The sequence below is a fragment of the Henckelia pumila genome, chromosome 4, assembly GCF_033568475.1.
Source record: "Henckelia pumila isolate YLH828 chromosome 4, ASM3356847v2, whole genome shotgun sequence".
NCBI classification, from domain to species: domain Eukaryota; kingdom Viridiplantae; phylum Streptophyta; class Magnoliopsida; order Lamiales; family Gesneriaceae; genus Henckelia; species Henckelia pumila.
The window spans coordinates 8,215,409-8,240,617 of NC_133123.1; the positions used below are offsets into that span (position 1 = coordinate 8,215,409).

Consider the following 25,209-nt stretch of genomic DNA (forward strand, 5'->3'; position numbering starts at 1 on the left):
TATATATCTCTTGAGGGAATTAATCCCACTTCTGTTCTGTTCATCTTCTTCGATTCACGTATATATTTCTTGTTTGTACGTTCTCTCAAATTGGTTTTCTTCCTTTTTGCCCCTGAGACTCTCGATCGTTTCTCCCTGCCAAGATTTTGATCGAAATAGCTAGCAGAGATCGGACAAAGATTCAGCAAGAAGAAATCAATGGCCGGCCGCCTTCGATCTGTGCAGGGATTTCGAACACGGCCCTTTTGATGGTTCTGGTTCGTAATAAACATTACATACAAATTTCATTCCTATGAAATTTTTGTTGAAAGGTTTGGATTATATATTGTTTATGTAATGTTTATGAATTGTGATCTACATTCAGTTATGAATTCACAGGGTTTTTTGTTTGAATCTTGATACATGCATGCTTCTTTTCCGCTTATGTACTGTGATTTTGATTTTGATTTTGTGGACTCTTTGATCTGTAAAGAGTTTCGGTACTTTTTCTGCAAGAAAATTGAATTTTTTTGATTTTACAGGGAAATTAAAGAGAAGAGGCCAAAGTTGACGAAGAAGATAGCGTTTTAATTAAGGATGGATTCGGGTGAGAATTGTGTCTTAATTTGCATCTAGTTAATCCATAGCTTGTCTGTATTATAACCAATCTTGAATAAACCCAGCATTAATTTCAACGAACTGCACTAATTAGCGTTAATGAAATGTATGTCTCATAAATTTTGTTATCGGAAATTATTTCTTATGCAGGGGAGAGTACTTGAATTGGACATAATCTGTTCTTGAAAAGTTTGACATTAATTAATATCTGCGACTCCTGTATCTTCCATGATAAATCTTGTTGTCGATTTGTATGCATACATGCATGTCAAGTTTTGTACGATCCATCTTCTTGTTAAATTTTTGGAGCACGTACGGTACATAGAGCAAGATCAAGGCAGGCGATTGGAGATAGTCGTGCCATGGACTCCATCGCAGAATGACAATAGTCATGGTAGCGATGCTGGTGGGAAGGAGTCAGATGTTTGCGAAGAGGGAGTGAAGGAGAAGGAAACTCATGCTAGTTCAAAACCTGTCATAGAAAATTTACGTGTAAAATCGTTTTTCATCTTTAGATGCAAAAATTACAAAATGAAATTACTTTATTAAAGTTGAAAAATATATAGCATGAGCTTCCTTCTCTCTTCACTTTCTTTTCGCGAGTGTCTGATTTCGTTCCATTGTCATTCTACCTTGACTACGGTCTTCCGCGGTGGGGGAGATGATACGTCTTTCTCTTTTTACTTGATTGATTTTCTCAACGTGATATGTTTTGTTTCGTAAAATAAAAAACGAATCAAAATCATAATAGAATTAGAAACTACACTTAAATTGTGCTTGGATTGGTAGACTTGAGATGATTTCAAATTCCGTGAGTTGCTTGGATGAACAAGATTGCATAACTTATATACTGTAATTTGATATTTATTTCTGAGTTTGTCCATCTAAACAAATAAAATAAATTTGAAAATCAATAGATTATAGATCCATCAATTTAAGCATGAAATTAGGTTTTAAGTTAATGCATACAAGAGTATACATGGGTAAATTAATTTATATATAGTATATAAATTAAATTTAATAATTTAATTTAAGCGTTCAGAAAAAATTTAACACAGTTAAGTTACCCTTTTGGAAGCCATAAACTTTTGTCATCAGCAAAAGGTGGGGGGAGCTTGGGGCCTGGGAATAATCAAATTCTATGTTTATAGTTTCCTAAATTTTAAGTCTAGTCTGAAAAATGCATTAAGTTGCCCTTGGAATAAATTCCTGAGTCTGCATCTTAAAGAATGGTTTGTTTGAAATATTCGGATCTTGGGAAAAAATGCAGTCTTGTTGATTCTAATGGATGAAATGTAAGTTTATATAAGATGGTTTTCGGAAGAATGATGAAATTTAAAGTTGGAATAGGGCAGAGTCTGGTACTGGAACTTTATAGAGAAGTCACATGCAACATTTCTGTCTTGGAAATTTTTCTCAGAGCCATGTGCAACTGATTTTCTTTGGGTCTCAGCTGATAAAATGATCTCGTGGCTCGTTTCCTGCAGGATTCTTAGGCCTTGTTATAGTTTTAAGAATGCCTTCTTTAAACAACCATGGCTCCCCTATGCCTTTTGCCTCATTTCGTCGTCCAGTTTTGACCACTGGAAGTGATCTGGTTCATTCGGAAATGAACCACGAGTCACGTACTCAAAATCTTGATGCATTTCAAAAATGATCTGTTTGTTGTGCTTGGTCGATTGAAGATTGTATTTAAACCCTAGACTGTTCTCGAGTTACAGTTTCCATGGATGCGGTCATCACTATCTCCAATCCTCCAATTTATGCTCTGCCCTTGGTACGTAGTAAGATACCATCCTGATTTTTGTGGTTTAGAATTGTATATGTTGTTAAGTGTGCATGAAATCAGTTCTTGTTTTTGTTTGGTTTCTGTAGTTTTTGAAGGTTTGAAGGAGAAGTATACCACAACAATGAGAAGAGATGATGTTAAAGAAGTTGTTCTTATGGGTACTTTATCAAAATTTCTATACTACGACATGTTTTTTTTAATTCTATCGGTCTTTGAATGTTGATTACGGTTTTTTTTTTTGGTGGGGCTTCCTCCGTTTAACCAGTTTGATAGAATTGAACAAACTATATATATAATATGATCTGATGATGGACTCAAATGATTTGGGCACCGATAGGTTTATCTTGGTTTCTTGTAACAGATGTAGGACTTCGAGTGTGAATGTTTACTTGTTACAGTTTAAGGCACTGCTCTGATTTGGGATCTTAGCTGGGATTATTGGTATTTTATCATTATTTGAAGGGAACATAAATTATGGGAGGTTGGTCATTTTTCTTATTTCTGGTTTATCTTCAGGCGACCATGGCCCCTTCTTCACATTTGCTTTGTCACAGCAAGGAGCTCCTCCCATATTTCTCTGCGTAAAATAAAATTTTTTAGTACTATAGTTTCGTGTGCATTGGAGTGATGGTGTTTTAAGTATCTTCTCTTTATTTATATACACTATTGACTTTTGAGAAAACTCTGAAATGTCTCCTCCAATTATTTTTTTTTATTACTTTTTTTTTTCAAAAGAAACTCTGAAATGTAATACTATTTAGTGTATTTATTGAGGAGGCCGTACTTCGTTTTCAAGTCAATTAGATGTACAACTTTTATTTTCTAGGCTTCAAGTTTCATCAAATTTTCGAATTATTAATATTAACATATATATGCAGAGTGACATGGTCATGTAGTAATATAAAATAATTGACTGAAATGCGAGTTCCATTTTTTTAAAAACAAGTAACTTCCAATAAGTCTCAAGTTCCATCATATATATCTATTACTATTATAAATATATGAGTTCCAAGTGTAAATTTTTTAATTTTCCCTTATTTATCTTACATAATATTAATTAAATATTTTTATCATTTCTAATGTATTTTTTGGTTTGTCCTTTCATTTTCTAGATTAGTCTAGAGTAATTAATTTTTTTTATTAATTGTTAACATTTAATTCATGTCTTAAATTAAAAAAGTTATTAATTAATTAATTAATACTTAATTAATTAATTAATTATTATTAATAATTAATAATTAATAATTAATAAAATTATAAATATATGAGTTCCAATTGTGAATTTTCTAATTTGCCCTTCTTTATCTTACATAATATTAATTAAATATTTTTGTCATTTCCAATGTATTTTTTGGTTTTTCCTTTCATTTTCTAGATTAGTCTAGAGTAATTAATTTTTTTATTAATTGTTAACATTTAATTCATGTCTTCAGTTAAAAAAAGTTATTAATTAAAATTTATCTTAAATTTTGTGTCTATTTACTTATTCAAAGTAAATTAATTGTTAAATTTAATTCATTTTCTAAACTAAAAAAATTATTATATTAATTGAAATATGTCTTAATTTATTTGTTATAATATATATCTATAAAAGTGACACTTTAGTTATTATCATTTTTCATTTCATAATTAATACTTATGTGTAATATTTTTTAAAAATTTTAGAGACTACAAATATAATCAACAACATCAATATTTTTTTGTACAAGTTAAAAAATATACTCATTTCTAGATTAGTTTCAATTGTTAATTTTCTAATTTGCCCTTCTTATTTTACATACTATTAATTAAAAAAATAGATGTAATTTAAATAAGTGAAACATAGAGAGTATGATTATAATTAAGTTTTAAGTTGATATTTGTACTACAATATAATAATTGGCTAATAGAATCAATTAATACTAATAAAATAAAATAATTATACAAGTAATTAATAATATTAAGTTAATATGAATAAATTGTTAAAAGAGCAAGACGTACATATGATATTCAATATGATAACTAGACTATATAATTGAGACAAGTACACAGGGGCATATGCGAGTTGGTAAGGTATGAGGTGACGTGGGAAGAGATTCTCCAGCGTTGCGGGTTCGATCCTCGTGTGGAGCATATTCCCTACTGAAATATTGTAGGGGTATGCTCTGATTAATTGACTAAAACTCAAATTTAGATAAGTTAATGAATCAAAAAATCACTTATCTGAAAAAGATTATCGTAGCAAGTTAATCTACAACAATTGTCTTATGATTAATATGGTTTATCAAAGAAAAATAATACGTGATTTTTATTTACTTTATCAATGGAAGATCAACTTTCATATCTAAATAAAAACTTTTAAATAAAGGAAAAATAGTTTTTTTTTGTTCACTAAATTATTTAATATTATAATTTGATCCACTAAGTTTACAAAGTTTATTTTTGATACGCTAAATTTTAATTCGGTTATTTTAGGTCTAATTGGGTTAGAGGCACATTGGAAAATACTGACTTATAATTAAAAAATACTGACATGACGTAAAAATACTGAAGTGAGATCAAACATTGTTGAATTGTCAAATATCAAGTCATCAATTAGACAAACAATAATTGATAATTAAATGTGAGTGCACTATAACCAAATTTGACAACTCAATGGACTAAAATTCAAATTTGGACAAGTTTTAAGTTGATATTTGTACTACAGTATAATAATTGGCTAATAGAATCAATTAATACTAATAAAATAAAATAATTATACAAGTAGTTAATAATATTAAGTTAATATGGATAAATTGTTAAAAGAGCAGGACATATGATATTCAATATGATAACTAGACTATATAATTAATGAGACAAGCCCACAGAGGCATAGGCGAGTTGGTAAGGTCTGAGGTGACGTGGAAAGATATTTTCTAGCGTTGCGGGTTCGATCCTCGTGTGGAGCATATTCCCCGCTGAAATATTGTGGGGGTATGCTCTGGTCAATTGACTAAAACTCAAATTTAGATAAGTTAATGAATCAAAAAATCACTTATCTTAAAAAGTTTATTGTAGCAAGTTAATCTACAATAATTGTCTTATGATTAACATGGTTTATCAGAAAAAAATAATACGTGATTTTTATTTACTTTATCAATGGAAGATCAACTTTCATATCTAAATAAAAGTTTTTAAATAGAGGAAAAATAGTTTTTTTTGTTCACTAAATTATTTAATATTATGATTTGGTCCACTAAGTTTACAAAGTTTATTTTTGATACGCTAAATTTTAAATCGGTTATTTTAGGTCTAATTGGGTCGGAAGCCTATTGAAAAATACTGACTTATAATAAAAAAATTACTGACATGACGTAAAAATGTTGAAGTGAGATCAAACATTGTTGAATTGTCAAATATCAAGTCATCAATTGGACAAACAATAATTGAAAATTAAATGTGAGTGTACCATAACCAAATTTGACAACTCAATGGACTAAAACTCAAATTTGGACAAGTTAATGAATCAAAAAATCATTTTTTCTGAAAGAAATTACTGTTTTTTTTCTTAAAAATCAATATAAGTAAAATTATCATTTAACATAAATTGTTTAAGATGGGATGCAATAATAGTCTCTAAGAGCAATCGAAACATGATGCTTGAGATTTTGTAATATTTAAGATATTTGAATCGTATTGTTACCGTCAACTATAAATTTTGGTAAAGTGATACGTATTCGGTCATACAATTAAAATCAGAGTCAAGACCATAGTTTCGATTCAAATTGATTGAAAGCACAATTGTTTCTAAGGTGATTGTTTGGGTGCAATAATTGTTGTAATGGTCTGGGCCTCTCTCTGCTGGCCCAGCCATATTCTAACTCATGAGCCTTCTCCCCACCTTGAAAGGGGAGTTTCAGGCCCTCCCCAGGATTTGAACCTTGGACACCAGACATATATCCAAAGTTCACTCAATCCTGGTACCATTGAGCTAGACTCTTAGGTTGAATAACTGAAATATGTATTTGTTTGAACTGTGATACGATCTAAAAGATTTGCGTTACACAATTACCACCAACTATAGTTTTTAGTAAAACACAAATCTCTTGATCCTACCGTTTGTAACAATATAAATATTTTACGTTTTTCAATAAATATATAACATATGTTATTGCTTTAAAGTTGTTAACTTTAAAAAATAAAACTTAATGAATAAACATATAATATCACTAAAAAAACGTCTATCAGAAACCGACAAATATAACTAAAAAGAAAGTTAAATAGGTCATATGATCACTTCAGTAGCTAATTAGATATTGAATCATAGTTACTGAAGTTTGAACTGGCACCCGTAAAAAATATAACACTTGATTTTAATAAAAATAAACATTCAAAATTTGATAACTCCGGTCACAATCAAATAAAATTGTTATTACGTGCAACGCACGTACATTTTGCTAGTATATATATATATATATATATATATTTATATATATAAAAAATATCGGTATCACTTGTAATTTCAAACTACTTAAACTAAGCTTCTTTAATTTTTCTCTTGAATGTTTTTAGCTTCTTCCGGCTCGGTTCCAGCCCATTTTCGTGTGGTAGTAGGCTGCCCGGAAATGGGTATCAAATGCTTCGAATTTACGTGACTCCTCATGTTTATTCAATCATTGCAGATATCCTTTCATGTCCATCTCTGTCTCTCCTTGTATATTCAATGTATTTAATGTATTTAGCCTCTTAGATATTTTTTAAACGTTTCATGTTTTTCAGGTCCTGTGTGGCTCCCTGGAGCTCGTACTTCTGGTTCTTGTAGCTGACTCCACAGAGGAACGCACGCTTCCCTCTCGGAGGTTGGTTCGAGGTAGCCTCTGAAATATCCAAACTCTCAGTTCTTATATATTTTCTATTACTCCATGTATATTTCCTAATACAGCTCAAGGGGTTTCCCTTCATTTCAGTCATGTATTAGCTTGCTCTGCTTTCAAATCTTTGCTTGCCTGTGAACAAACTCTGGTTTGGTTGTGTAGAAATATCATGGAACTAATTATAAACACCTAGTTTTATAGTTACCGCTTGTTACATTGGAAGTAAGTGGGATGATCTACAAATTTTTACTCATCTCATGTTTCTTTCATTTTTTTTTAACTCAATGTCATATCATGGCCCGGTATGACATTATATGTGCACTTGATGAAAAATCTCTTCTAACCGATGGTATTAGTGGAGGATGAGTGCCATATATGTGAAATTGGCAATGAAAATTGACAATTAAGAGATTCTATAATAATAAACACAATAATCCTACAAAATTAAAAACGTACAAAACAACATATTATTCATATATATGTATTGCTTATCCGTATTTCATCATGTTTTTATCACACTTCTATTCATCTTTCATACATCCCACCAAACGGTATCATAGAGACTTACTAATATGGTTAAATTAGTTACAAAATGAAAGTTTTTATTCTGAACATGAACTTTATACACACTATACAGGTAGTGGGTGTTCATGTTCCTCCTTAAAGAGCATGAAGTTTCACCTTAATTTTCATTATCCCATTATTCTCTCATTCAGGTCCTGCTTTCATATTGACTGAATTCCGAAATCGAGGTACAGACATTGTAACTATCGTAATCAGATATTTGAAATGCAAGCAGAAAAGTTATAAGCAGAATGAGGATTTTATTTATTTCTTTATCAAGAGTTGAAGAATCCGATGCTACATTTTTACCATGTCTGTCAAGTTCTATGGTGAATATCAGATTCTTGCATAACTAATTGGATCACCTAGCTTGTACTGGTAATAATTCTGTAACAGAAAAGTTGTTTTGCACTAGCATATCAAACTTATGCAGAGGCCTTAATTCACTCTTTGGAGCAAATGACTTCAATGGAGCAATATTATGGGCACTCTATGGAGTAGATACCACTTTTAGATTCCTTTTCTAAAGTGAAATATTCTGATGAACTTTTTAACAATTGGCAAATGAGTGAATTACTGAGTTTGGCTTCTTCTTTCTTTCGTTTGTTTAAAATTTCTTGTTTTAAATTTTAAATTTTCTAGATGGGCTTTTCCACATTTGTTATATTTTTCACGTTTGTTTGAAATAAAAAGTTGGCTCAATACTTATTTTTTCTCTCTCCATGATTCTTCATGAAAAGCTTTCCTTTGCCTTTGCGCACCCTATGCTTCCTTCAAAAACTAATTAATTTAGCGGAAAGCTTTTAAAAACGTTTTAACATTTCACATTACCGCCGTACCCGTGAAAAAAAATGGTCCTCCCACAGAGAAAGCACGGATTTAACATCAGAGAACGACATTACACTATGACAAATGTTCTTGCATGAAACTTTGATGCGGCAGCAGTTTCATGCGGCAGGCAGTGGCTGTTCACATTACGTAACGGCCGTTCCGACCGCAACACAGCTGCGACGGCAAACTTCATAACATAACTTGCTAGGAGGGCTAGATTAATCGAAATGAACTTCCCATTTAATTTAAACAACACAACACATATCAGCTTATGAGTTCCTATATATCCACAACCGACGTGTAAACAAAGTTGGGAAACGAATTAAAAAACTTAAACAACACAACACATGCATGTGAGCCTATGGGTTCCTATCCACAATCGATGTGTAAACAATAAAGGGAAAAGAAAAATAAATAAACATTGCTGAGAATCATCGGGGCTACGGCCGGGTCTAGTTTGGAATGCCGGTTTGGTAGCCACGATGATTCTCAGCAATGTTTATTTATTTTCCTGGCCACGGGCCGGGTATGATCCGGGTCCGGATTGGTATATTACCAACCTTTAACCGACCTGCTCTTGGCCGGTTCCGGTCCGGGTTGGTGAACCGATGGTTTCGGTCCGGTTAACCTTCCGTTTCGGGTCTAGGTCAACCCTTGTTTTTTTAAAAAAATTAATTATTTTTTTAAAAAAATTTACATTTGTACTTTTTTTAAAAAAAACTCTATCAAATATTTCATTATCTCAATAAAAAATATATAAATTTATTAAATAAAATATATATACATTTAAACTTTTTACATCTTCTAATATTACATTTATTCAATAAAAAATATATTATATTTCAACTTTCAACATCTTATACTAAAAACTATATCTATCTCAATAAAAAATCTATTACATTTCAATTTAAACATCTTGTATACAAAATTTATTACATTTAATTATTTTCAATCATCCGTGGTCATAGAGAAACAAAGCTGAATCCTGAAGTTTGAAGGGTATACAAAGAATTTCACAATTGAAAGCGGCTTATTTATAATGGTAATTTGAAGGATACACAAAGAATTTCACAATTGAAAGTGACTTATTTATAATATAGAAATAGAAAGAAATATAAAATTAAAGTTGGTGTTAGATTACCAAGAACACCTTGTTCTTGTGTACCCCTTCCAACACGTTCTTCTTCTCCAGTTTGCGCGCATTGAACTCATTAAACACTTGACACTTAACCAAAGTGTTGAAAATCAACGTGTCGTTTACCCGCTTGCCGACTTGGAATAGGCTTTCGCCTCTGAAATGTAGTATCAAGAGGACTGATATCTGGTACAAGACTTGAGCTAGTAGATTTCTCCACATAATGTTGGTGATAAGTGGCTCGGTTCGCCCCACGGGCTTCTTGTGAGTGAGTTCTTTGGACGGTTTTTCTGTGGCGAGAGCTAATGCACCTAATGTGTCCATGATGAGATTTAGCCATAGTAACTGCACTGCAGTTAGTGGGACTTCACCTGCTGAAACTGCTGACACAAAGTTGATTGCTAGAGCTGCTATGTTTACTGTGAGCTGGAATTGGATAAATTTCTGTATGTTATTGTAAACACATCTTCCCCACTTCAGAACCGTGACAACAGAAGCAAAATTATCATCCAAGATCACGACGTCGGAACTTTCTTTCGCCACTTCTGTGCCTTGAATCCCCATTGAAAGCCCTATGTCAGCTTCCTTCAGAAATGGAGCATCATTAGTTCCATCTCCAGTGACTGCCACAACATGGCCTTTCTTTTTTAGGCACTGCACCATTAGAAGTTTGTCGAAAGGGGATGATCTTGCCATAACACTTATCTTTTCAACTCTCTCCATTCTCTCCTCTTTCGTGTAGTTGCGAAACTCCACGCCATCCACTACTGATCCATCATTTGTTTCTTGATTGGGACCGAGTATCCCACATTCAGTTGCTATGGCCTTCGCAGTGAAAATGTTGTCACCGGTTATCATTTTGACCTGAACGCCTGCATATTGACAATCTTCCACGGCTTTCTTCACTCCAGGGCGACACGGATCTTTTAGGCCAACAAGGCCTAAAAGGGTTAAACCAGTATCATGTACCTTGTTACGAATTTCACCAAATTCTGTATCTGACACGTGCTTAGAAGCAAATGCAATGCATCGGAGACTGCTAGTAGCCATTTCTTGAATAAGTCCTTGAAGTTTCGACTTTTCAAAATCATCCAAAGCTGTGGTGTTTTCCTTTGTGTCATAATAGTACGTGCACATTTCTAGTATCATTTTAGTCGCTCCTTTCCAGTGTGAACGAACCACGCCATCTTGGACCTTTTTAATCAAAACGCCGCTTCTCTTCTTCTCTGAATTGAATGCTTCCACATATATAACTGTAGAATCCTTTTCAACTTTCTCCATTTTCATATTCAATTCGAATACAGCCCACGAAAGGAGTGCTTTTTCCGTGGGACTACCTGAAAACTTAATGTCGTGTATCGACTCGTTGGGCCTGTAAATGCTGCCAGTTGTGTTGAGACCTATACCCTCATAAAGCAATTCAAGAACATTGGCAGCAATCAAAGTGTGATTTTCCCCTTCCATGCTTTCTTTCCCCAACCAAAACTTAGCTACCTCCATTTGGTTCATCGTCAAAGTCCCTGTTTTGTCTGTGCAAATGGTTGTGGCAGAGCCCATCGTCTCACAAGCCGACAGCTTTCTTACCATCGCCTGATCAGCTACCATCTTTTTCATCGAATAGGTGAGAGTAAGCGTAACCGCAAGAGGCAATCCTTCAGGAATTGCAACAACTAAAATAGTGACAGCAACAGCAATAATCCTCACAACCTTATTGATCACATCATCAACTTTTGTCCTACCCCCATGGAACTCTTTATTCCCATTTTCATCTTCCGTGTTCCCTGTGAAGTAGCGTAGCAGCAACACTACAAGGACTAGAAATGCTACGGCTAAACCAACCTTCCCTATACTCGAGGTCAGCTCGTTTAAGCGTTCTTGAAGAGGTGTTTGTTCATTATTATTGCGACTGATCGTAGTGTTGAAAGTTGGAGACAACCACCAACCAAAATTGAATGCACATGTTGGATTGAAATTCAATGGCCGGTAGCATCCATTCTTGACAATTACTTGGAGAAAAGATGCACGTTGCTTCCTTGTTCACATTGCAGGGAGCTCTATAGATAGAGCTCCCCATTCATCAGGTTTTATATCCCAAAATCAAGAGAAAAGAGAGATAAGAAACAAAGAGAGTTTCTTGGTATTTTTCTTGAGTGTTCTCTTGTGTGAGTTAGAGAAATTATTTTCTCGGTAATACTCGGGGTTTGGGTGGTGAGAGATATAGTGTTTTGTATACACTTGTGATATTTCTCCGGTTATAAATATTTGCAGCAGCTCCGTGGACGTAGCCTATATTGGGTGAACCACGTAAATCTTTGGTGTTCTTGTTGATTATTTTATTCCGCAATTATTATCGTCATGTTCGCTCCGGCATAATCCATAACAACTGGTATCAGAGCTGTTACGGTGTCCGGGACCCTTGGTGAAAAATTTCTTAAAATTCTGAGTATTCTTTGTGGTTGCAGCTTTGGCTGATCTTCCACGTCAGAAAAGATTTTTTGAAATTTTATTAAGGCAGTAAAAGCGATGGCCGGAAATGACGGATCGGGACCGGGAATCAATAAGTTCGACGGTACAGATTTTACGTTCTGGCGGTTAGAGATTAAAGATTATCTGTATAGCAAGAAGCTACATCAACCTCTATCTGGGTGTAAAGCCAGAAAAGATGGAGGATGATGAATGGGAGCTTCTTGACCGACAAGTGTTGGGGGTAATACGATTGACCCTAACAAAGAACGTGGCACACAACTTGGCGGAGGCAAATACCACGGAGGAGATGATGTCCATTTTGTCGGACATGTACGAGAAGCCATCAGCAAATAATAAAGTGTTCCTCATGAAAAAGTTATTCAACTTGAAGATGGAGGAAGTTGCTTCGGTGGCGGCACACATCAATGAATTTAACACGATTGTTTCCCAGCTAACATCGGTTGAAATCAAATTTGATGATGAGATTTGTGCACTTATTCTTTTGGCGTCTTTACCAAATGTTTGGGAGCCGATGCGGGCAGCGGTTAGCAATTCTGCTGAAAAGGGAAAATTACAATTCAATGATGCTCGAGATCGAATCCTTGGTGAAGAAGTTCGCAGGATGAATTCGGGAGAAACAACATCATCGAGATCTGCCCTAAATCTCGAAAACAGAAGTAGGGGCAGGAGTAGCAAAAAAGGTTCTAACCGATGGCGTGGCAGATCCAAATCAAGGATTGGGAAAGACAAAAATACATTTGAAAAGAAATTAAAGTGCTGAAGCTGTGGTGAAACTGGTCATATGAAAAAGGACTGCAGATCACCCAAGAATAATGCAAATGTTGTGGCTGAGCAAGTACACGATGCTTTAGTGTTATCCATGGAAAGCCCTGTTGACTCTTGGGTTATGGATTCTGGAGCCTCGTTTCATACCACGGATAATCGCGATGTATTCGATAGTTACATTGATGGCGATTATGGAAAAAAATTTCTAGCCGATGGAAAACCTTTAGAGATTGTTGGTATGGGAGATGTCCGGTTGAAAATGTCAAATGGATCTGTCTGGAAAATCAATAAAGTCAGACATGTACCAAGACTGACGCGGAATCTGATCTCAGTGGGACAGCTCGATGACGAAGGCCATAAAGTGACATTTGGCGATGGCTCTTGGAAAGTAAGTAAAGGAGCCATGATTGTTGCTCTAGGACAGAAAACTGGAACCCTCTACATGACTTCCAGTTGCAGAGAAATGTTAGCAGCTGTGGATGCTAGAGCTAACTCAAGTCTATGGCACTGTAGACTTGGACATATGAGTAAGAAAGGAATGAAGATGCTGATATCAAAAGGGAAGCTACCGGAGTTAAAAACTGTCGAACAAAAACTATGTGAAAGTTGTGTTCTTGGAAAGCAGAAAAAGGTGAGCTTTTCGAAAAGCGGTAGAGAACCGATAGCAGCAAAGTTGGAGCTGGTTCATACTGACGTGTGGAGGCCATCTCCTGTGAAATCCCTTGGAGGCTCACGATATTATGTCACATTTATCGATGATTTGAGCACGAAGGTCTGGGTTTATTTTTTAAAAAATAAATCAGATGTTTATCGCCCCAACTGGTGTTCATTCCCACAGAGGTAACGAGCATCTTACCATACCCGTCAACCACCTTTGTCCCAGAAACCAGAAATGGATTCAGATCATTATCAATTTCAACATGATCACTTTCCCCGGTCATGCTCGATTCGTCAACTTGCAGACAATGCCCTTCTACGAGTAGTCCATCAGCAGGTACTTGATCGCCAATCTTTAAGCAGATTACATCACCAACAACAATATCAAAGATAGAAGCATGTTTTCGCCTCCCATTTCTCACGACTTCTACACGGATATCATTGCTGATCTCGGAAAGTTTCTCAAACTGTCTGCTTTGCTTGAAATCGCTGACAGCAGAAACGGAAATAACAAGAAAAACATCCACGATTATGCTTCCTCCATCATACCAGCCTTGTTTAGGACCATTCTCTCTGATTCCGAATCCGAGAGAAAGTGCAGCACAAACCAAGAGGATAAGAATGGTTGGATCCTTGAAAGCTTGGTTAACGAAATGGAAGAAACTCATTGTAGGTGGCTCAAGATAAGCATTAGAGCCAAATACTTCAGTTCTTCTTGAAATTTCTTCGAATTCCTCCACTATTCCACGATGCATATCTGTTTCTAGAGATGTTGCGATTCCTCCAACGCCTCCAGCTCGAAGACGGCCTTCAATGCTCTTCTCTTTCACAATCTTGGAGAGGAATGATCCATCAACATTGCAGAAGAGGGAACTTTCTTCGGATTTTTCAATACTAACAACAACTTCTCTTGGTGAGATGGTTAGAATTAATTTTTTATGATTTTTAGCAAGAACTTCTCTGAAAAGAGAAAGCAATGCCATTGAGCATTGGATCTTCGCAAGAGCCAAATGCCACCTCTTCTTGTTTTTCAAGCTAAGTACGAGGTCTTGAGAAAGGTCGCTGGAACTGCCCATGCAATGCAAAATGCCTTGGAATTGTTGGAAAATTTGTTGGAAAAATGGATGGTAAATGAGATGGTGAATGAGGCTTTATGCTCATTGTCCCACATTGATAAAATATGGGAATTAATAGCACTATATAATGTCAAAGTTTAGACAATGGGTTGGGGCCCCAAGGGGTACCCATGTTTGTTAAGGGGAGCGGACCTAGTCTAGTCTAGGTTCGAACCATTAGCCACACGCGCGCGCGTGCGCGCGCGCCGCCGCCATCCGTCCGAACTACCGGCCGGCTCGGCACGGACCGGACCGGAACAGAACGAACCGGACGGGACCGTGGGCTGGCTTTAACATGAATATAAAATTTTTGGACAAAATAAATTAATTATTTTATTAATTGTTTTACAATCTGAGTGCATTTTCAGATGAAAGTATGCGACTCTTCAGTCCGGTTCAGTGCAACTTTTTGGTCCGAACCAGTGCATCTTTTCGGCTGAAAGAGTGCGTCCTTTCGGTCCTAACCATTGCAACTGTTCGGCCATGCATGCATCGAAGTGGTGCGACTGTCCGAGGCATCCTTCCAACATCTATAAATAGACCCCATCTATGATCATTCATACTCGCTCATTTCTGATTTCTTTCTCTTCTTGCATACTCATATTAGAGTCTGAGTTTCCTAAAGTACTTTGTGTCCGAAGTTCTTTGAGTTTGCAGTGCTGCTACTCAAAGTTGTAAGCGTTCTATCTTGGGAGACACTTTGCACAATCCCGTTGGCACGTAGGCGGGGCAAATTTTGTCTTAAAGAAAAAGAGTTAAACTCTTGGCTCGCTGTTTTGATCGTGAGGATTATTGATTGATTGCAAGTGGTGGAAACTGAAATTACAAGTTTAAGACAAAATTTTTATGATGGCTACTGATCCTTCTGCCAAAGTCACGCCGCCCTCTGTTACGCCCCCACCACCGCCCCCTGTTACGCCGCCGCCTGTTACACCGGCTATTGTCACGGCCCCTCTGCTTCTAATGCGCATGCCGAGAGACCTGAAAAGTTCTCCGGTACTGACTTCAAGACATGGCAGCAGAAAATGTTGTTTTATCTCACAACTCTTCATCTTGCAAGGTTTTTGAAGGATGTTGTTGCTGTTCCGGCGCCGGATGCTGACACACTAGCAAGGTCTGCTTTCGATGCATGGTGTCACAGCGACTTCTTGTGCCAAAACTACATACTGAATGGGTTGAACAATACACTGCATAGTGTATATTCTGCAACCAAGACTGCTAAGGAACTGTGGGAATCCTTAGAGAAAAAGTACAAGACTAAGGATGCTAGCACGAAGAAGTTCGTAGTCGGTAAGTTTCTCGAGTTCAAAATGGTTGATGCCAAGACGGTGATTAGCCAAGTGTAAGAGTTCCAAATCATCCTCCATGATATAATGGCTGAAGGGATGATGATCAGTGAATCCTTCCAAGTGGCTGCATTAATCGAAAAACTGCCACCCTTATGGAAAGAGTTCAAGAACTATTTGAAGCACAAATGCAAGGAAATGGGGCTCGAGGACTTGATCGTCAGGCTGCAAATTGAGGAAGACAATCGCAAAGCGGAGATCAAAGCTGGTAAAATGCCGATGAAAGCAAAGGCAAACCTGGTGGAGCCAAACGCTACGAAGAAAATGAAACAGTTTGGAAAAGATTTGAAGCAAGGGAAGAATAAGAAGTGGAAAGGAACTTGTTGGAACTGTGGGAAATCGAACCACAAAGCCAAGGATTGTCGCTTACCGAAGAAGGACAATCAGTACCGGGAAAATGTGGTCCAACATAAATTTGTGCCTATTGATTTATCCGAGATAGATCTGTCAGCAGTAATCTTCGAGGCTAATATGGTTGATCATCCTAAAGAGTGGTTCATCGACACTGGAGCTACAAGACATGTATGTGCTGACAAGGAGTTATTCTCGAAGTATACTCCTATAAGTGGACGAGAGCTCTATATGGGTAACAATGCGACTTCTAAGATCGTTGGATTAGGCAAAGTGGTGATCAAGATGACTTCGGAAAAAGAGCTTACTCTTATTGATGTCCTTCATGTTCCGGACATAAGAAAGAATCTTGTATCCGGTTCTAGGCTTGTTAAGGCCGGATTTAAATATTTTTTGAACCTAGAAAAGTTGTAATCATGAAAAATGGACAGTTCTTAGGAAAAGGATATATAGAAAAGGGACTGTTCAAGATGAGTGTAATGACTGTACTTCGTGATCTTGAAAGTAATAAAGTTAATGTTTTGAATTACTTGGTTGAATGTTCTAATTTATGGCATACTAGATTAGGACATGTTAACTTCAACACTTTGAAAAAACTTGGAAAACTAAATCTTATTCCAAGGACTAAGATTGATTCAAACTACAAATGTGAAGTATGTGTTGAAGCTAAATTAACAAAAGTATTTTTTCACACTGTGGAAAGAAGTACAATACCTTTAGAACTAATTCACACCGATGTGTGTGATTTAAAGTTTGTACAAACTAGAGGTGGGAAAAAGTACTTTATTACATTCATAGATGATTGCACAAGATTCTGTTATGTGTTTCTTTTAAGAAGCAAAGATGAAGCTCTTGAAGCATTTAAGACCTATAAGAATGAAGTTGAAAATCAATTAGGCAAACGAATCAAGAAAATTCGAAGTGACAGAGGAGGTGAATATGTTGCTCAGTTTGAAGAATTTTGCAAAGAATCGGGCATTATTCATCAAACAACTGCTCCTTATTCACCACAATCTAATGGTGTTGCGGAAAGGAAAAACCGTACTCTGAAAGAAATGATGAATGCCATGCTAATAAGTTCTGGACTACCCCAAAACTTGTGGGGGGAAGCAATACTTTCGGCAAATCATATTCTTAACAAAATTCCACATAAAAAGAAGAATGAAACTCCTTACAAATTGTGGAAAGGACATAAGCCCTCATACAAATACTTGAAAGTGTGGGGGGGTTTGGCGAAAGTAGAAATACGAAAGCCAAAACAAGTATAGATTGGACCTAAGACTGTAGATTGCATATTCATTGGATATGCAAACAACAGTAGTGCATATAGATTCCTAGTGCACAAGTCAGTAATTCCTGATATACATGAGAATACGATTATTGAATCAAGGAATGCTGCATTTTTTGAAAACATATTTCCTTATAAAAAAGGAAAAAAGAAAAGAGCTCTTCCAAAAGAGTTCGTGAATCCACTAATGAGGAAACTCATGAAAGTGAAGAACCAAGACGTAGTAAGAGAGCTAAGATAGCTAAAACTTTTGGTCCTGATTTTCTTAGTTATGCTATAGAAAATGATCCAAGGACCTTAAGCGAAGCGTTATCTAGTCCTGACGCTCCGCTTTGGAAAGAGACCATAAACAGTGAAATAGATTTCATCATGCAAAATCATACTTGGGAGTTAGTAGATCTCCCACCGGGAAGCAAACCTTTAGGATGCAAATGGATCTTAAAAAGGAAATACAAAGCTGATGGAACAGTGGAAAAATACAAAGCAAGGTTGGTGGCCAAATGATAGACAAAAAGAAGGATTGGATTTCTTCGACACATATTCACCTGTTACGAGAATAACGTCTATTCGAGTACTTATAGCAATAGCTGCTTTAAATAATCTTGAAATACATCAAATGGATGTAAAAACGGCATTTTTAAATGGTGAGTTAGAGGAAGAAATATATATGGCACAACCTGAAGGATTCATTGCTCCCGGTCAAGAAAGAAAAGTGTGTCGACTCATTAAATCGCTGTATGGACTAAAACAAGCTCCTAAACAATGGCATGAAAAATTTGACAAAACAATGATGTCAAATAGATTCAAGATTAATGAGTGTGATAAATGTGTTTATATAAAAGGCACACATGACTCGTATGTAATTGTCTGCCTATATGTAGATGACATGCTTATAATGGGTAGTAATCATGATATCATCATGAAAACTAAAAAAATGTTGACAAAACATTTTGATATGAAAGATATGGGAAAAGCAGACTTTATCTTAGGAATTAAGATAGTAAAAGCGCCTGAAGGAATTATCCTAACACAATCTCATTATATTGAGAAAGTACTTAGGAAATTCAACGCGTATGATGTTACGCCGTTAAGATCACCCGTGGATTTAAGTTTACATTTATCCAAAAATCGAGGTGAACCTGTATCTCAACAGCAATATGCAAGGATAATTGGGAGTCTAATATATATTACAAATTGTACTCGTCCTGATATTGCATACTCAATAAATAAATTGAGTAGATTCACAAGTAATCTTAGTCATGATCATTGGAAAGCATTGGAAAGATTATTTAAATACTTAAAGTATTCAATGGACTATGGATTATATTATGCAACATATCCTTTAGTACTAGAAGGATACTGTGATGCAAATTGGATATCCGACACAAAAGACTCTAAGTCCACAAGTGGATATGTGTTCACCATCGATGGAGGAGCTGTGTCGTGGAAATCCTCAAAACAAACGTGTATAGCTCGTTCCACAATGGAATTGGAATTCATAAATTTAGACAAAGCGGGAGAAGAAGCGGAATGGCTTCGTAATTTCCTAGAAGATATTCCGTGTTGGACGAAACCAGTGCCAACAATAATGATACATTGCGATAGTCAGTCGGCTATAGGTAGGGCACAAAGTAGTATGTATAATGGTAAGTCAAGACACATACGTCGAAGACATAATACCATTAGGCAATTGATCTCAAATGGTGTTATCGCAGTTGATTATGTAAAATCAAAAGATAACTTAGCGGATCTGTTAACAAAAGGTTTAGGGAGAGATCAAGTAAACTGCTTATCAAGAGGAATGAGATTAAAACCTACAAAATTAAAGAATATTCATAGCGGAAATCCAACCTTGTAGATTGGAGATCCCAAGATCTTGGTTCAATGGGAAAATCAAGTTATGAACGTTCGCGTGCATTTAGAACTTTGTTCTATTCTCATTCCTAGGATAAAAGTGCAACTTGTGCAAGTAGTGAGGCTAAGTTTTAACAAACTTTTAATGATTCCTATATTTATTTAAGAAATAGAGTATGACAGGATACTCATACAATAGGAGGTCACCTATTTAAGTGTGAAGACGGGCCGCTTCAATGAAACACTTAAGAATCCAAGATGTTGTCCAGGGCCAAAACGAACAAAACCATGAGAACAAATAAAGTGTGAGAAAAATTATTGTGTGAATACTGTTGTCTTGGTTTACATCAACGGCTGAATAGTTCAAGACATCACGTTCACTAGGCAGCCTAGTAAATCCGATAGTATTTCACTAAGGAAGGTTCAAAGCCGCAAGCTACCTCTCCCCATGCAATAATTTTTTGAAAGAAACTCTGTTTTAGCATATGCATACATATTCGCATAAATCACATTCATATGGGGGATTGTTGAAAAATTTGTTGGAAAAATGGGTGGTAAATGAGATGGTGAATGAGGCTTTATGCTCATTGTCCCACATTGATAAAATATGAGAATTAATAGCACTATATAATGTCAAAGTTTAGACAATGGGTTGGGGCCCCAAGGGGTACCCATGTTTGTTAAGGGGAGCGAACATAGTCTAGGCTAGGTTCGAACCATTAGCCACACGCGCGCGCGCGCCGCCGTCCGTCCGACCAACCGTCCGGCTCGGCACGGACCGGACCGTGGGCTGGCTTTAACATGAATATAAACTTTTTGGACAAAATAAATTAATTATTTTATTAATTGTTTTACAATCTGAGTGCATTTTCAGATGAAAGTATGCGACTCTTCAGTCCGATTCAGTGCAACTTTTTGGTCCGAACCAGTGCATCTTTTCGGCTGAAAGAGTGCGTCCTTTCGGTCCTAACCATTGCAACTATTCGGCCATGCATGCATCGAAGTGGTGCGACTGTCCGAGGTATCCTTCCAACATCTATAAATAGACCTCGTCTGTGATCATTCATACTCGCTCATTTCTGATTTCTTTCTCTTCTTGCATACTCATATTAGAGTTTGAGTTTCCTAAAGTACTTTGTGTTCGAAGTTCTTTGAGTTTGCAGTGCTGCTACTCAAAGTTGTAAGCGTTCTATCTTGGGAGACACTTTGCACAATCCCGTTGGCACCTAGGCGGGGCAAATTTTGTCTTAAAGAAAAAGAGTTAAACTCTTGGCTCGCTGTTTTGATCGTGAGGATTATTGATTGATTGCAAGTGGTGGAAACTGAATTTACAGGAATTCGGCAGGCATGGTTGTGATTGATAGAACAGAACTTTCAGAAATGTACGTAAAGATTTTTATTTTTTTTTTAAAAAAAGGAAAAGAAAAGGGAATTGAAGTGAATTGCACTAGCTAATCTGAAGATATTAGCAATGAAAACATAAGATAACAATATAATGCTTCAACTAATTAAGAACGTAAATCTGCATGTGTATTTCTTTCGCATGAAGTGATAGTCGTTATTTGATGGTTTGACCACTTACATGCAAATTGGTTAATCTTATAAAGGCATCAAATTTCCGTAGATATAACATCATCTTCGATGAGCTCAGGCTCAATGGTCGTGGTGACGAGATCATATGATTTCTTTTGGGTTTGGAATACACGTATAGCTTTTTCTCCAAGAGTTTCCACTCAAGTTTCTCGGTAATTTACATTCATGGATTCACGTCACTATGGAGACTCTATGTTACATCCAGAAAAATATTTTTTATAACTACCGAGACTCTATGTTGCATCTAGAGAAATATTCTTCGTAGATTTATACGAGAAGTTCCGTCTGAACATTCTTGAAAACAAAATAATAAATAAATTTACTGTTGTATTCCATATTTTGGTTTTTAAGTAATATATTTTGTACGAAAGATGTATTGTGATTTTTTTTTAAAATAGTGTAGAATCGACCAATTAGATGGTGGGTGGGTTTTTGGTGAAATGTGTTTATTTTTATCCGTTGTCGAATCCGTCACATCTTTCATTCAATTCCTTTTATTTTTTTGCTTGTGGGACTTTCATGTCAACAAGTTTATCATAAAACTAAAATTAAAATTTCAAGACCAAAATATGTAGTCTTCCACAAAAATGCCTTGTGACCGCTAATTTGTAGACACATGCACATCACTGATTATATAAATTTAATTTAATAGCGTGTGCTTAGTTGGTGAAATTTTATTACTTGTGTGGCACGCCGATTCTTGAATAATAATTTTTATAAAGTCGAATATGATTTTTCCTTTAAATGACTCTAGCATTAAACATACATGCATGGTGTTTTCTGGAGAATTGGAACAAAACCACAGAGCAAGATTTTTAAATTTGGGGCATCAATTTTGAAATAAATAGTAATACAGTGAAATATACAATTTGGAATATTAAATTAAATTAGCATGGCTGATGTTGCTATCACGATAGTCATCAATGGAATAAACTTGAGAATATTTAGAGAACGTTTAACTGAACTTATTAAAAAAAAATTATAAGTTGTTTTAGAAATTTATAAATCGTGAGAAGTTATTTAAAAATAAGGCCTTAAAGATTTTTGGATAAATTTATTTTAAACATATTAAAAAAATTGATGAGTTTGACATTATAAGATTTTTGTATTGTCAAAATTATCAAAATAGGAAGGTTATTTAAAAATAATTTTATATTTTTCTCATTAATTTTAAACATGTATTAAAAAAATAAAACTAATTCAATTTTAAATTTAGAAAAATTGATATTATATGGAAATTTTTGGAAAAATGTTTAAAATATTTAATAAGTAGAGGATAAGTTGGAGATTTATGAAAATATTCAACATTGTTTTGAATGATAAAATTTTTATATAAGATATTTTTCAAATAAGTAGGATCACCTCAATCTTTTTAAAATCAATTTATTTTAACCACTTAAAAATTGTTTATTTTAACGAAATTGCTTTCAAATAACGGTAAATTGCTGAAAAATCTCCAATACAAATATGTTTTGCTCTGAACTCCCTAGTCACTTATTTGTACCACATTTTTTGTTAATTTGTACCACATCTTATATGGTTTTGTACCACATGATGTATGATGTTGTACCACATTTTATGACTAGAAAGTCCAAAATAAAACTTGTTTGCATTTGGGGATTTTTGAGCAAATTGCCCTTCAAATAATTTGAAAAATCTCTGAACTGTTTTAGAAGTTTGCTAGACCAAGAGTTGACCAAGGGTCAACCTGAGTCACCTGACGTTCATGTGAGTTATAATTGAGTTGGTAGCTGGTCTGATTATATCAAAAGTAAATAAATATATATTGACTTTAATTAATTGGCTTGACTTCACACGTACGTAAACAAGTAGTGGAAAAGGTCATTATGGATAAAAAAAAAAATTTAAAAAAAGATCTCATAATATTATTAAATTAAATCTTTAATTACAAGATCGATCATCCAAATAAAACTCCCACAAGCTCCCACAAGACCAAATGAGAGGGTTGAGAGTAGAAATTGCAAAAGAAGCAATAGAATTGGCGACGCTATTCGTCTTTCTATCAACAAAATGATTGTACAGGTAGATATGTATGATGGTCGATGAAAAAGAACATTCTTTTTTGTATCACATAACTCTCGACTAAATTTATTTCACACGTACTAATTAAATTCGAATGAATTTCTTCTTAGGTATTTTCCCAATTATATTACACAACCGTTAAAGTCGTGACTCATGCAACCACTCTTTATGGGAAGTATCACGAAACTTTGGATATAACAATTAGCTGGTAATTATCTTGTTTATTCCAGCATACCAATATATATGATTTTCCAATGAATTGTGAGACACGAATCAAGGAAAATTGGTCGAAGCTCTACAAAAAAAATAAATTCAAAAGCATCACAAGTTGAAATTATATATCCTATCCTATGATCCTCAAGACAAGAAATGGGCCCCTGCGAGAAGACCACATAATTGAATCTTTTTTTTAAGGATAAAACATAGGATTTAATTGATAAACAAGAAAATCACAAGCTACATAAGGTTTTAAAAAGGTGGGCTACAATCTTTAAAGTCGACATCTTCCCTATTTCTCCTTCCAAAAGATGCAAATTCATGAGGTGCTTTGTTTGCGTCTCTTTGCAATATTTGACAGTGAGTCTTGATGTATTTATGATAAGCTCTTGAATGAAAGATATAACTGGAGGCTTGTGGGGAACGACCAAACAGTTATCATTTCGAACAAGGATCGGGAAAAAAATCTGCAGACATAACATGACATTCCTAACACTAACTTGTATATACGACGTACTAGGTTTGTGGGGAACGATCCGCGATGTTTGAAATAGCAGAGCTGAGATTTTTTGTCGTCTATCGGGCTCAAATTTTAAGCTCTCGAATTCCTTAATATTTTGAATTGAGCTATCCGGACTAATATCAAATTAATCCAAATAAAGTTTTAAAAAATTTTGGACTAAGCCCGGGTGGCAATCAACGTGGTTCCACCACTGGGTGTTTGTCGCATGCCGTATGCAGAAATTGTTGTTCTAGTTCCAATATCATTCCGCTTAACAGTTGCATCACCAATTTTTTAAAAAACAAGTAGTAGTTAACTTTTTTAAAAAAATGGATGGAGTAGAATATTAGTCAACTTTACATAATGAAAAACGTGAAATCAAATATTGTAAGGAAACCGAAACTTACAAGGTTGTCGGTTAAATTACAATAGGAATGTCAAAAATGAATCTGACATGTTTATGAAAGCTGGGTTGACCCGAAATTATCGGGTTAGGGTTGAGAATTTTTGGGTTCGATTCAAATCGAGTTGCTCAAAAAAGTAATCGGGTCAAGGTCAACCCGGATTGACCCACAATTCTTATTATTATTTTTATATCGAGTTAAGAAAAATTGAATACATTTTATATATTATATTTGAAGAAAAAATTAATTATACGTTGATATGATAAATTTTCATCATTTAAAATTTTTTTAAAATGATGAGTTTTTTTAAAAAAAAAATTGTACAATTAGAATTTTAAATTTATATTATATATAAGTAAGATTTTGTTGCCATGTTTAAATTAAAATTTTACTATTTTAATTGTGTGCTTTTAGATTTTTATTTAATTACTTTGTTAAAAAATTAGAAATCAAATCGAGTTTGTTTTGGTTAATAGGGTCTGGTTTGAGTCGATCATTTTTGTGTTAGTTTGTGTTTAGGTTGAAGACTTTTCATGATACTTTGATAGTGATTGAAAGAGCTTTTAAAAAAAAAATTTAAATTTTTTCTTAACAAAATTAAAAAAAAATGAAAAAGAATTCCTAAAAACTCTAAAAAAAAACACTACCAAATTTGTCAATCTAAACCCACTTCTGAATTATAATTTAGGAAACCAGAGATTATATAGAATTACTGTGATTGCTCAGGTGCCGGAAGCCCGAAGGTGGGGTCCATGTTTTCAAACCCCAAAACGGGGAAAAAAAAGATACGTTGGTTGGTCAAATATATTACGGAGCACGTGCACCGAATGCACCCGAGGA

The 25,209-nt window shown here is 34.9% G+C and overlaps 1 protein-coding gene and 1 long non-coding RNA gene across 3 annotated transcripts; one reads left to right on the top strand and one right to left on the bottom strand.

The window, feature by feature from the left end:
- The first annotated feature begins 44 nt into the window (after positions 1-44).
- On the top strand, positions 45-3,071 carry LOC140867173 (uncharacterized). 2 transcript variants are annotated; one of them, XR_012145066.1, is made up of 5 exons: positions 45-257; positions 522-586; positions 2,085-2,374; positions 2,473-2,544; positions 2,903-3,071. It is a non-coding gene; the product is annotated as an uncharacterized lncRNA (long non-coding RNA). The 2 variants fall into 2 exon arrangements; XR_012145065.1 differs by having other exon boundaries at positions 2,473-3,071.
- A 6,490-nt stretch (positions 3,072-9,561) lies between these two features.
- LOC140860442 (calcium-transporting ATPase 12, plasma membrane-type-like) lies at positions 9,562-14,733 on the bottom strand. Its single transcript, XM_073263455.1, has 3 exons — positions 13,801-14,733; positions 9,754-11,665; positions 9,562-9,671 (listed from the first exon to the last, which is right to left on the bottom strand). Exons 1-3 carry the CDS (start codon positions 14,731-14,733, stop codon positions 9,562-9,564), a joined length of 2,955 nt encoding a protein of 984 aa, XP_073119556.1.
- Positions 14,734-25,209: the final 10,476 nt, after the last annotated feature.